Raw genomic sequence first — 13,528 nt, forward strand, 5'->3', positions numbered from 1 at the left:
ATGTGTGTGCATACATGTGTGTATATATACCATGCATATATTTGTGAAAAAGTTACAATTTGAGTAGCTATAATGCAGCATCTTTCCTTTGAGTGCTCTCAGGCAAAGGGAGGGATTCCTCATGCAAGCAGATCATACAGTTTATAAAATATATAACATTTTGAAGCAGTTCTTCCATGCTATTTCAGAGTGAAGGGGTAGATGGGGAAAAATTCTCTTGGAGAAACAGCTTATATTTGTAGACAAGAAGCACAGAAGATTTGAAGCTGGTCATTCACTGAGTGTGTATATCAGAACTGTGTCTCTTTGTTCCCTCAAAACAGCATGGGAACTCACATTTATGGGTGGAGAAGCTGATGAAGCTGGTACAACTGGGGTGAGGGATAAATCAGTGACACTGGGACAAGTGTTTTACTTCACGTTTCCCCATCTGTTTTTAAAGTGTTCTTGTAAAGCCACCCAGTGTTGTCCTGTGTACCACTCACACTCTCTTTATACCTCAGGCCAAGCACACATTTCCGTGTAGTTCTCAAGTGACCAAGGTTACCTGATTTTCCTTCCTTTGTCTCCTTTCCTGTAGCTTTTACAGCTCCTGGAGTCTGAGACCATGCAGCTGGAAGCCTTTCTGGAATGGAAGCAACTGGAACCTGTTTACTGGCAGTGGATGGTAACTAATCCAGCTGATTTTGAGGGGTGCATCTTTCTTGACCTTAATAACTGGCTATTTCCAAAGGCTCTTAAGTCCCACATAATTAAGTGTTGCAAACAGTCTGTTCAACAGCACTTGAGAAAAAGGAAAAAAAAGTCTGGGTAAAGTAAGGAATGTTTTCACAGTTCTCTTTCATTCCCGTTTTCTTCAGGAGCACCCACCCAGCTAAGCTGAGGAATTTCAGGGCAGAATGGCAGAATTTCATACAGTTAACACAAATGAAAAGGTCTGATCTTCATCATTTTTAATAGTTTTTAAGCATAGTAGTTGCACATTTTGTAAAATTAAATGGCTTTTCAGAAAAGGGCCTCTAAGCTTTATTGCAGTCTTGAGAACAACTAAATTTGCAGGCGGCTGATATTGAAAACAACTTCATTTTTTCCCAGCCAAATAGTGTGTTGACATTGCTGATTTCCCCTTGAACTGTGTTGAATGATCATAAGAAAATCAATAACCCTTTCTCTGTGCATCTTCGGATTTCTCAAGTGAGTGTAAACGATGCCATCCATCTCACTTCTCTCTATGACTTTTGCCCATTCAGTGTTGCTGAAATAATTCTTTAGCACACCACATTAGCTGTATGAGCTTACAGAATTTTGAGAATCAGTGAGCTGACTGCTAATTGCCCATGTGCCTTTTCCTACACTAAAAGCAAGGCAAAGGGCAGTGTGAAATTACCTCACCTGTCTTGAAGGGTGCTTCCAATTTTCATTAGTTCTCTAATGGTTTTTGCTTTACATGTTTACCATCTTATGGTTTTTTGGAAAACATCAACATTAGCACAGGCCTGGCTCCCAATAGATAAAATATAGCTGCAGTTATTTCTGTGTATCCACCAAAACATTTGCCTTTGACACACCAAAGAGTGTTAGCCTGCTTTCTGGAGTTAAGTTCTAAATAAATACTTGAAAACTGACCTGCAACATCTTTTTCAACTATTCAGTGTGCTGGATGGTGAATTTGCCTTTTTCTTTTGTTTCACTGATGACGGTGGTTGTTCCTGGATGCAGTAGGATGTATGGGAATGAGATGTGCTTTGACAAGGCAGCAGTTTTCTCTTTCTACCAGACTTGTGTTTTGCATTGCTGATCTGATGGATGAGGTGGTGCTTGCATAGCTGCTGCCAGCTCTTCTGCTGGTGGTGGGCAGGAACACAACAGAGCGTGGCATCACTGCAGGAACTGGAATGACTGCAGTAATCACAGAATATCCTGAGCTGGAAGGGATCCACAGGGACCATCGAGTCCAACTCCTGGCCCTGCACAAGACAGCCTAAAAATCCCACCACGTGCCTGAGAACATTGTCTAAATATTAATGTTACTCTACAATTCTGTCAATTAATCAAAATAAGACATAAACAGAGGAACTCCCCAAAAGCCAAGCCCTTTGCTTTATTTCCCTGCAGTTTGTTATCCTGCCCATGTCCCTGCTGTGTTTGTGTACTCACGAGCTGGGCCATGGATCAGCAGGAGCTGCTGCCCCCAGTGCTGCTTTGTGCCAGTTCCCAGCACCAGTGCTTGCCTAGAAAGGAGCTTTTGCAGGGTGTCCTATGCCATTCTTAGCTGTCTTATGAAGCTTTTTCTTGCATGAGTCTAAGAACTTCTTGCTGTGAATTAAGCCAGAGTTTTTAACCTACCTTCTGAGAAAAGAGAGAAAGAGGAGAAAAAATAAAATTTCCCATCCTCCTTATAGCAATCTTTTATATAAGTGAAGGCTGTTAGCATGTCACTGCCTTCCCAGCCCCTGTTTCTAGGCTAAGCAAAAGTTTTGATGTCTTTCTGTGTTCTTGTAGGCCATTCATTTGAGCTTTTGATGTTTGTTGCTGCTCTCATCTGGGACTTTGCCCCCCCGTTTGCCTGTGTTTAACTTCAAGTGCCTCACCTGTATGTCAGCATTACAGTCAGCACTCTTCTGTCACTGAGAGTTGTGTTCATACAGTGCTTGACTTTAGCAGTGTGACATTGGTGACTTCTGGCTCTCTCCAGCAGTGTTGCTGCTGTGCAGTAATTATGCACTTGGTTTTTCCTTGCTCGTGTATAGACCACGCTGCTCAACTGCTGAATTTCCTGCCAGTGTTTCTAAATTGCTTCTTCAATTGCTAAAGATAATTTTGAATACAAATTATGTCCTTAAAAGAGATTATGACCTCTCCTCTTGAATGTCTTCTTGATAAGAGTATGGAAATAAATACTTAATACCCTATGAGTGAGGCCTACGTCCGTCCTTTAGTTATGCTGTGCTATTCTGGCTTGAAAAATATGTGTTTCTGCACAGTCTATGCACCGGAGTGTAGAGATGGGCTGTAAATGTTTTGTTTAAATGCTTTTGGGTTTTGTTGGTTTTTTTTTTTTCTTTTCCTTGAGTATTTGAAATAGCTGTTGCTGCCTTGGAAGGCAGTTGCATAGTTAGTTATCAAACCAGCTAGATGGTCATGGTCAAGCAGAGCTGCCAGCTCCTGACCAGTCTGGAGCAGGCATCTCTGGATGTTGCTCAACTTGTGGAATTTTCCATGGGCACAAGTGATCTTTGTTAGGTGGGGCTCTCCTGAGGAGTGTAAGCATGTACCTCCCTGGTCATCACTTTGTTACAAAAAGCCCTAGAAGTGCATCCAAGCTCAGAATTTAAGAGGAAGGGATATCTAGAGCTGCTGCAGTGCTGATCACCTCCATCTCGGGAGTGTTACTTTATGCTTTAGTGCAGTGGAGAGTAGCTGACTGTGCAGTGCTTTCTAAAATAAGCTAGGTTAGCAACATAAGTTTTCTGTTAACTTGGAAATATGTTACAGTGAACTGAGGGGGTTCTCTGTTAAAATAACTCTGAAATTGTGGAGCAACTGTATATTAAGATGGCAGCAGTGAGTTCCTAGCAATGAATTACCAGGAGGATGGGGAGAACCATTTTAGCTCCTGCTGAAAAGTAACTTTTATTTTTTTTTTGTTTTAGGAAGCTGTGTTAGATAATATGGCTGAAGAGGGAAATACTAGTGAGTCCCAGGATGCTCATGTGGACAAAAGAAGGCTGCCAGAGGTGATCTCCTGCTGCCCCTGGGCTGATAAGGTGACTGGGCAAATGGACAGATTAGCCAGAGATCTAATGGTTCTCCAAGAGGAGCTGCATCAGCTCGTGGCTCAGCGAAAGGCTGCGTGGTGGGAGAAGGTAAGGCTTTGGGTGCTGCTCATGGCCACTGGAGACTTTGAGCATCCTGCATTTCTCAGCTCTCTGTCCATGGCCCGTCTCAGGGCAGGTCCCTGTGGCTGCTCTGTGCCACCCTTGCTGCAGTCACAGTGTCAGAGCTGCAGCTCCTTGGGTGTTTGTGCCCACAGCGTGCCCAGTGCTCTTTCAAACACAAAGTAATGCTGAAACAAGTGTTCTCTTGGAAGGAGAGGCTTCAAAGAACAGATGCTGCAGAGGACAGGAGAAAAGAGAAAGAGAAGAGGAGGAAATCATGGCAGCCCCCAGAGGGAATGGATGCAGCAGGCTGAAAGCAGCAGCAATGGTTACAGTGAGAAAATAAAGCATTTACAGGGGAAGAGGCCAGGGCTTGTCATCTTTTATTGCATCAGGAGTCTTTGAAATGCCTGATGGGGGAAGGAATGAGAGGACTTTGAAACCTGTGAAGTGAGGGAAGAGACTGAGCACAAGATTTGATGGCAGAACAGACTGGCTGTGGGAGGCTGGCTGGGGAGGAAGGCAGGTGAGATGAAGGAAGTGGGCATGGTATTTGCTGTAGAAGGATGGGGAGACACTGGGAAGCACCCGGAGCAGCTGATGGGGCATCAATCAAGGAGATTTAGGTAATGTTGATGTGGAAGGTGAATCTGAGTATCAGCATACTGGCACAAAGGAGAACAATGAAGACGCAGGCATAAAAAAAATAGTGATTCTTTCCAGGCAGCAAGTGGAGAGAAGGCTACCAGAGAATCTGCAAATATCTGTGGATGGAGAAGAGTGAAAGAAACAGTTGGGACAGACAGAGCAGTAATAAAATTGCTGCATCACCACTTTGTGTCTGTCTTAACTCAGGAGAGGGTTTTTTTAGCTCACAGCATTTGATTTTTTTTCTTTCCAGGATGGAGGGGAGTGTGTGGTTTTAGATTGGAATGTTGGTAGACAGGATTGCAGATCAGCCAAAAAAATGGAAAATGGCAGGTTGTCAGATCAAAAAGTATTTGCCCAAGAGTTCAAAAGGCATCTGGCATGGACAAAGTGTGTGGAGAGCTAATTGCTCTCTTCCACCTGAAGGATAAGGAACTAATTAGGATCAGTTGGATAGGGAAGGCACAAGGAGCTGCTGCTTCACACAGGGTGCAAAACTTCTTCCCACAGGGCACTGTGGGTATAAGCAGTGTACACAGATTTGAAATCTTCTGTACACGTTCTTGGAAGCTGAAATCCATCAAAGACTATAAAATATGCAGATACAAATTGCAACCTTATGAGTTAGTGGGAGAACATATCATTGCAGGCTGGGGGAGTATCCTGAGGAAGTAAATCCATGTATTTACATTTGTCTTAGAGTTTTCTCAGGGCACTTACTGTCACTCACTGTCAGTGATGGGGTACTGGACTGGGCAGATCTCTAGAATCATCAGATTTGGTTGTTCCTGGGCAAAGTGGACATGACTGTTGTGGGACAAGTCAGAATTCTAAAAATAAAATTTCCAGAGCATGATTTCTAAAGGAAGATATGCTCTGACTTCTCTTACATGTAACAATATATATGCTGTTAAATATGATGTTGGGTATTATATAATATCACACAGATTTTTCTTTTTTTAAGTGCTTAAATTCTGGGTTTAACACCAGAAAGATTTAACTGATGCTTTCTTCTTTGAAATAGATGACTGACTGGATTTGAATAATGGCTGGTTGTGTTCTACTCTTTCTGAGATTCTCTGGGCATCATATGAGTTTGTGATAAATGGAGTGCATCTAAGGTGTGTTGTTAAAAGGCCTGGTTTACCACAAATGCCTTCCCTTCTACATATGCTTTGAAACAGAATTGTTTTGTAATGCTACATGACAGCACTTTTTGGAATGCTTGGGGTCAGATGACTCTCCATCAATCCTCTTTATATCAAGCCTTGCTTTGCATAGTGTTGCTGCTTGCATGATGCATTCTTCCTGTGCTCTGTCCTTTTCCCCACAGCAAGGATGCTTGCTGAATGCAGGCTCCTCTCTCAGCTGTATGTTTCTGACCCCTTCTTTTCCCTGGAGAAATGAGCTTATCAAATCTTTCCTTCTGTATTATTTTTTTAATCAAACAAAGAGAAGATACAGCGGTAGCTGAAGCCATTATCGCTAACTTTGTATCTTGCAGTACTGAGACATCTGGAAATTATCTTGGCTCTTACAGGCATGCCCAGCTGAGGGACAGCACAGTTTATTACAGCTCTTATGTCCACTGCCTTGTACTTGACAAAGAACCTGATAATCCGCAGAGTGTTTGTGTCTGTTGTTGCTGGTGGGCCTGGTGTCTGTGCCAGGCAGCTGGGTAGAAACTGTTCTGAACAGCAGAATTGAGGGTTCAACGTGATACATGGGGGAGAGAGACAGCACAGTTCCTGCAGAGAGCAATCCTGCCTGCAATCTGCTGCAGCTCCCTGCAGGGACCAGCGAGCGTGTGGGGCTGCACTGATGCCGCCTAAGCGCCTTTGCAAATGGCATTTGATGAAGGCCCTGAGAAGATTCTCAGCAGAAATGAACTGCCCTCGTGGCTGTGTTCCCTCTCCCCCTGAGCAGAACAGCAGCAGGGAGCCGGGAGGAGGTGGCTGGGATGGGTTTGTGGAGGTGGTCACTGGTGGAGCCAACACCCAGGCCACCAATATTGTTGTATTGCAGCACCAATCCAGGGCAGCACGGCGAGGTGCCCACGTGCAGAGGGGACACTGAACCCCTAAAAGCCACAGCAAAGGATTATGGAGGGTCCTCGTGCCGAGCAGTGAAATGGTCATATGTCAGAAAACCTGCTAACAGTGCTAACGAGTCTGAAGGGAGCGTCATAATGGTACACGTGTTTCTTCGGGTTGTCACGGCGCGTCAGCGAGCTCTGTGGAAAGGTCAGTGCTCAGAAATAGGAAACTGCATTCTACAACTGTCAGGGAGGCGGAAAAAAGAAAACCTAAAATATTTCCCTCTGTTTCTGGAACGCAATGGGTGCTGCTAGTCCCATTCATAAATGAAAAATAAGGTCTTGGGACTGGAAAGGAACAGGGAGGGGATGCAGTGCTGTCCCAGGCTGTGGAAGGGTTTCTCTGAGGAAACATACTGGGCTCCTTGCATAAGGCGAGGAGAGAATGGGGAGGGGTATTACAGTGGAGCAGGAGGAAGCTTTTTGTATGTTCTTCTGATGCTCCTTGGTTTTCATGATGGGTGAACCTAGATCAAATCACTCAACCTGCTCTAAGACTGTGTACTGGGCTTGAAAACCTGTTGAAAGTGTCTTTCATTTCGGCCTGCAGTTGATTGATCTGTTTATTTTGCACTGTATAGGGGTATTTCAGATGTGTTAGTTAGAGTCATTGCTATGCCACAATGCCTGGTTTGCACCACTAAACATAATTTCTTATGATTCAGAATGTAGTTTCAGGGGCAATGAATCTATTTGTTGCAAGTTTGATCATTTGCAACTGTGATTCTGGTAGTTAAAACTATCAGTCTTAAGTCTCTTAAAATAAAAAAAAAATATTTGGCTTATTTTCTTTTGTTTCATTTCCTTGTTTTCTTTTTTTTTTTTTTTCTGTTTCTGCCTACCCCCAGCTGTTTCTTTGGTTATATGCTTGGAATGACCCTGAAATGATTTAACCTTTCAGGGACATTCACAAGACATTTGAATCCTGCCATGGGATTTGGGTGATTTGTGAAACCCTGATATTAATAGGACATTTTAACTGATACCCATCTCTGGGCAGGAATATGTTCAGTATCTTGGAGGAGAAAAGGCATATGACAGAGGTGTGATCTGAAGATGGGGCTTTCTTTCTGTTAGCTTTGCTCTTTTCTGTGCAGTACTGGGCAAATAATCATTTCTTTGGTGACATTTTGGGGATCTGGAAATGATCAAAAAGGGGAGGGAAATGGTTAAGCTTTAAGAACATTTCTTCTCTCAGAAGCAAACTTAACTGTAAAAGATGAAATCTCCTAATCCCAGAAGAGAACTTGTTTGTTTGCTTTTTCCTGTCTGAATATTCTGTTACCTGCTCCTCTATTAGAGGGGAGGATTTGATTTCAGTCTGTGTTAAAACATTTGGCATCCTCAAGCTGGAATGCAGAGTGTTTGACTCCAAACGGTAATCGGTTCAGGTTTCATCATAAAAATGCTTGTAACATTCCCAGCTTTTGTTGAAACTTGGGATATTGTATCCTGGGACCCTCTGTGTTCTCCTGCATTTAAAAGAAGCCAGACTCCTTTGAGAGGGCGGTGTGATTGGGATGGAGCTTGCTCATGCATACATCTCTGAGGCACGGACCAGACAGGCTGAGAGCTGTTAATATGAGCTGGAACAGGCTCTTTCCACACTAGAATTCCACCCAGAAAGTCTGGTGGCTGTGCTTGCTGCTGGTGTGTCTGAGTACCCAGGTGAGCCTGCAGTCCCTGACCCAGACCAGACCTCCATAATTACAGTGGGAGAGCACTGAAACCTGCATTTTGTCTTTGTTTCTGTATCTTTCTCCTGATCCATCTCCTCTCCAACCTTCCCAAAACCTTGCAGCTGTCTCCTGGACAGGGATGGGAGGATGCAGGGCTGCTCCACGTCAGAAGAGATGCCCTTTGAATTCACGGTGTGTTGGAGAGGGGCTCGACAGGACTGGGCTGTTTTGTTTTCTCTTTCTGGGGACAGGGTGGGTTGCAGGGGAGGCAGGAATGGCCTGGGGCACCCAGCCAGGTGAAGGTGGTGGGGTCTGAAACAACAGAGGCACTTTCACTCCATCCCAGGAGTTCTGTGGTTCACGTAAACATTTTGCCATTGCCAACACACTGCCACAGACCTCGTAGAGGCTACAAAGAGAGATCTTTCTTCTAAGGTTCTTACATTTATAAAAGATAAATGGTTTTTGATTCATTTTGATTTAAGGCTTCAGTATTTGGAGTAGGGAAGCAGCTCCAGAAGCTGATGCTGGAACATGGTCCTACATAATTCTGTTTGCGGTTGGGGTTTTTTTGTTTCTCTTACCAAGATTGAGTCGAATTTTATCTACTCAGAAAATTGCACTCCCCAAGTTTTTCTTTATGCCTCCTAATGATTGAAGAGGGGAGTGAGGAGCTGTGAGTCCCCATTAGCCACTGCTAGGAGAAGATTAAGTCTTGTTGCTTTATGCAGCATGGGAATGGTGAGACCACGGGTGGGGCTGGACTGGCTCCTGGTGGGCTGAGTTCCTCCTGCACTGCTGCAGGGCTGGGCTGTGTTTCCTCTGCCCTCAACCAGGCATTTGTGGCAAAGCTACAGCTGAGCTCTCACTGAAGAACTCTTTGAGACTCATCAAAAACACCTTTTTTTTTTTTTTTTTTTTTTTTTTTTTTTTTTTTTTTTTTTTTTTTTTGGTGAGCACACTGCTCCCATTTCATCTTTGCTGTTGCTGCTGTTCATTCTGGCTCCCTGGGCTTTGTGCTAATACGAAGATGTTAGTGTAGCGAGCAGTTAATTATCCCTGCTGTCTGGGCTGGAGGAAGTGGAGGAGTGGTGGGGAATGGTTCAGTGCTGGTGTTATTTCCTCAGTCAGCATATTCCCTTTCCTAGTCCCAGAACGCTTCTGTGTTCCACTTTGTATTTGCAAAGCTCCATCTGGAGCACTGAGCAGCTGTCAGTGGAGCTCCTCATGCGAAAAGGAATTGAAGAACTAGCAAGACCACACGAGCAGCTTTTGGAAGTGCATGGTTGGCTGGGCCCAGATGCCTGAATAGAGGGGGAGACCCACAGAGATCAACCAAAACAGCCATCACAGGGGGTGGTGGGGGACAAGGACAGGAGGATGGCAAGGAGGGACAAATCTACTGGCTCTTACTTGGAGTTCTTACGTAATTTAAGTAAAAAGTTAATTGTTAAATGTGGGATTAAATTTGCTGCTGATGGAATTGCTGCTAAATCTGCCCTAGCAGATTTAGGCTATTAGAAAATGTGAAGCTGCTGTAAACAGTAGGAAGTAGATACTGATCTTTATATTCACTCCTTGCTCTTGGATTTTCTGGCATTGGTTTATTTCCCTCTCGTCAGTATTCCTAGCAGGAGATCTGAGATGCTTGTTTCTGGTAAGTGCCTGTAGAGTTCCAGGTGATTGTTGATGGAAGGCGGTGTGCTCTCCCTTGTGATGGAAGGAGAAAAGGAACCACGCCAGTGCACCTGCTTCTCCTTTTGACAGCAGGATCTAAAATCTGCTTTAGACCTGAAGTTCCAGGTTAGCTGCTTTAGGGCTGCTGTGCCTGTGAAAAGTTACTGTACATAAGCAGAGCTGGAAGATTGTTTGAAAGACTCTTGCTTGCTTCTGAGAACTTTGTGTAGGCTGGCCAGGCTTGAATAGTCAATGTTAAGCTTGCAGCATACAAAGGGTTGGAAAGACAACAGTTTATTCTTCGTTTGCAGATGCAATTTTTGTGCAGATTGCTGAAAGAGTGATGAGCTGTGTGAGACACAGAGGCACTCTGAGTACCAGTGGCTAAATCAGCAAACTGATTTCAAACACACACAAAAACCGTAACTGGAAATAAATTACCTAGCCTGACATTTTTCATGGAGCTTATGTAGGCTAAAAGACTGCAGCTCCTTAGGGAGGAGAGGAGCATTAAAAACTCAAGTGCTGTCTCCTGTTCTGTATGCAGAGCTCTGGGGTTTGAAGGAAGCGTGGGTGAAAGTTTTTCTTGCTTCCCAGAAGATGCTGCTTTCCCTTCCTTTGCCAAAATGCAGAATGCTTGCTCAGGTGACAGGATCAGTTAAAGTACAATAAATAACCAGTGTTAATGTTTTACTTGCATTGTTTACGAAGATGTTGGATACTGACCAAAGCAATGAAATATGTAATAAATGCAGCTGAAGAATTATACTCCAATAAATTTCAGATGAGCTTTATTTAACGATGAAGTGTAAAAAAACCCCATTTCAATGAGAGAATGTGTTTTGTAGCCACTGTAAATGTTTTAGTGCATTTTTAAAAATAAGTGTAGTACTTAGGATCTCACAGTTAAAGCACACAATAAAACAAGGATGAAGGCTAGGAATGTCTGCAGGGCTCAGATGCACAAGATATGGAGATATATATATATATATAGCTCCCACCACCATTACTTTTATAAAAGCTTTGAGGCTGATGGGTGGGATATGAGGTACCAGAAACCACAGAGTTGCTGGATTTTGTCTTGCAAGTGGTGAGCCACAGCAGCACACGTCCTCTCCTCCACAAGGGCAGCACCTTGGGTTCACAGCTAGTTCTGGCTGACAGAGGCTGTGTTAAACACCACAGCCAGAGGCTGCGTTTTAGATAGCTCTACCTGAAACACTGTTAGTGTGTTTGACTGCACCTTTCACAGGGGATTTTGGGGACAGGAGCTTCCAGGAGGTACCTGGCTGGCTTTGCAGCTCTGGGGACACTGTGGGGATGGGTTCCCCCTCTGCCAGCAGGAGCTGGAGTCACTGAGTGCTTTGCAGCACTGCTTGGGTTGTTTTTTGGTTTTTGGTGAGTTGACAGAGATGCTTTTAGAAGGATTCTTTGCATCCAGGCATTCAAAGCTTAACTTTGTTTCCTTTTTTTCTTGAAACCTTGGCCTTGTTCTCTCAGTTGCCTGCCTGAAATCAAGGGTGCTTGATCGTAAGAGAAGAAAGTATCCACCTTGTTTCTGTCTTTGTCCCCTGTGCTTGTGGAAGAGCTGACATAAAAGTACATCTGTAATTTACTGTTGTCAACATATCTTCTCTCCAGCCAGAAATGCATCTAAATAAAGCCGTGGTACTCTTCTGAGCTCCAAACTCACCATTTTTCTTCATTTTACTGGCTCTCTCTAAGCCCTGAGAGCTGTTTGATTGTAAGAATCACAGGGGCCATCCAAGGAACCTCACATCCACCTACAGCTGCTACTCACCCGGGGATTGTGAGATAATAGACGCTGCTGAATGCATTGTGAGAGTAGTGGCTTCAGAAAATGTCTGCACTGAACCCCTGAAAATGTTTTCTGTAGAAAATCTCCAGCTGGGAGTTAAGGTTCATTTTCCTCATGCCATAGCTGTGGATAGGCTGTGTTGCTGGCATGACCTTTACTGCTCTGCATGTCGTGCCTTCCCCAAAAGCTGGGATAGGAGCTGCAGGCTGAGTGGTGGGGGAGGTTCTGCAGTGGTCAGGCAAAGCCCCTGGAAGGGACAAGGGAAAGAAAACCAGTTTGGGGGTGAAGAAATTCCCTGTAAGTCATGGGGGGTTTTTGGGCTTTCTTGTTATTTGTAATTCTTGGGTAAGAAAAACCATTTTCTGAAAATTTGTATGACTAGGTGGTTATGCCTTCCTCTCATCTCTGTGTTTTTGGAGTGGTTTGTATCAGCATTGTTTTTGTTGGCTGTCCATACAAGGACCCCATTGCTTGAATTCCAGAGTTTCACATCCTGTTCCTTCAAAGCAGGATGATACAGAGAAGTGCAAGGCACAAGCAGCACTCTTTCTGAAGTGGCCACTTTCATGTTGTGCAGTGATAAAACTATTCTGAAAGCAAAGTGGGACCCTCCAAGCCTCTGCAGGCCACTTAGATCTGAGATGATCTATCATCAGTGTTTGTCTCTGCTGCCCAAGATAAAAGTTTGGTAGAACAAATTGAAAAGTAAGTGAGCAATTTATTATCCAAAGCAATACTTGTCTGTTGCCTTCCTTTGTAATTTGTAGTTGTCAGGGTCTTTTTCAGAGTAGCACTGCAGCCTTTTTGCAAGTGTCTAAATTACTTACACTGACATATTCTGGTTTTCATATAGTATATTTTCAGTGTGTGCCTATTCCTGCTTTAATTTCTGTGATCTTCTAATTGAATTCAAGGATTTGGGAAGTCTAGAGATAAAACTGTAGTTAAAAAGAAATGCATTATGGAGGGCTGGAATGGTAGAATGGAACTTTTGAAATTGCTGTAAAAAGCTCAAAATTTCTAATTTGGAGAAGAAAATAGGGAGTTATTTCTCTTATTTCCTGTGGTGTGCATTCAGAATTGTGTGGCATATGGGACTTCCACAAGTCTGGACTGTGTCTCCTTGCAGTTGCTGGTAAAGAGTCTGCAGGTTTGCTGGTCCTGCTTGGAGCTGTTCCACTTCTCGGAGCGGAGAGTCTCCTGGCTTGCATATCTTGTGAAGGAGCTGAAGAGGTTTAGGTGAGCTCCTGCCTCCAGAGCAAGAGATTCTGCTCAGCTTGGATGTTCCTGCCAAAGTTTTGTGTCTGCTCTTTTTGTGCTGGCATCCTCTTCAGGTGAGCGGAGGTGGTGCAGAAATTTCTTTGAAGACCATTTATTATTTTGAGACCTGTCCTTGTCTGGATCTGCAGAGTTGCTGCAATAGTAAAATTGCATTTTTGGCTCCTATTTGGTTTTTCCCTTTGGTTTCATTTGTTCTCCTCAAAAGTTAACCACTGGGAAGCAAATTCCTTATGCCAAAAAGTCCAAAACAGAGAGTACAGAAGATACTATGGAACAGAATCATGAAATCATAGAATCATGTAGATGGGAAAAAAACCTGCCGAGATCATGGAGTCAAAGCCAGGACTGACAAATTCAACACTAAACGATGTCACTTAGTGCCACATCTACATGTCTTTTCAATTCCTTGAGGATGGTGACTCAGCCACTTCCCTGGGCAGCCTGTTCCAGC

The 13,528-nt window shown here is 43.8% G+C and overlaps 1 protein-coding gene across 1 annotated transcript in view; it reads left to right on the top strand.

The window, feature by feature from the left end:
* Positions 1 to 13,528, top strand: part of TEDC1 (tubulin epsilon and delta complex 1) — a 66,382-nt gene that overhangs the window by 41,872 nt on the left and 10,982 nt on the right. The window contains exons 6-7 of the mRNA XM_066324863.1: positions 581 to 667; positions 3,654 to 3,866. Of these exons, the coding sequence (XP_066180960.1) occupies positions 581 to 667; positions 3,654 to 3,866 (300 nt within the window). The remainder of the gene's footprint in view (positions 1 to 580; positions 668 to 3,653; positions 3,867 to 13,528) is intronic.

The sequence above is a fragment of the Sylvia atricapilla genome, chromosome 9 (assembly GCF_009819655.1).
Source record: "Sylvia atricapilla isolate bSylAtr1 chromosome 9, bSylAtr1.pri, whole genome shotgun sequence".
Lineage (NCBI taxonomy): Eukaryota > Metazoa > Chordata > Aves > Passeriformes > Sylviidae > Sylvia > Sylvia atricapilla.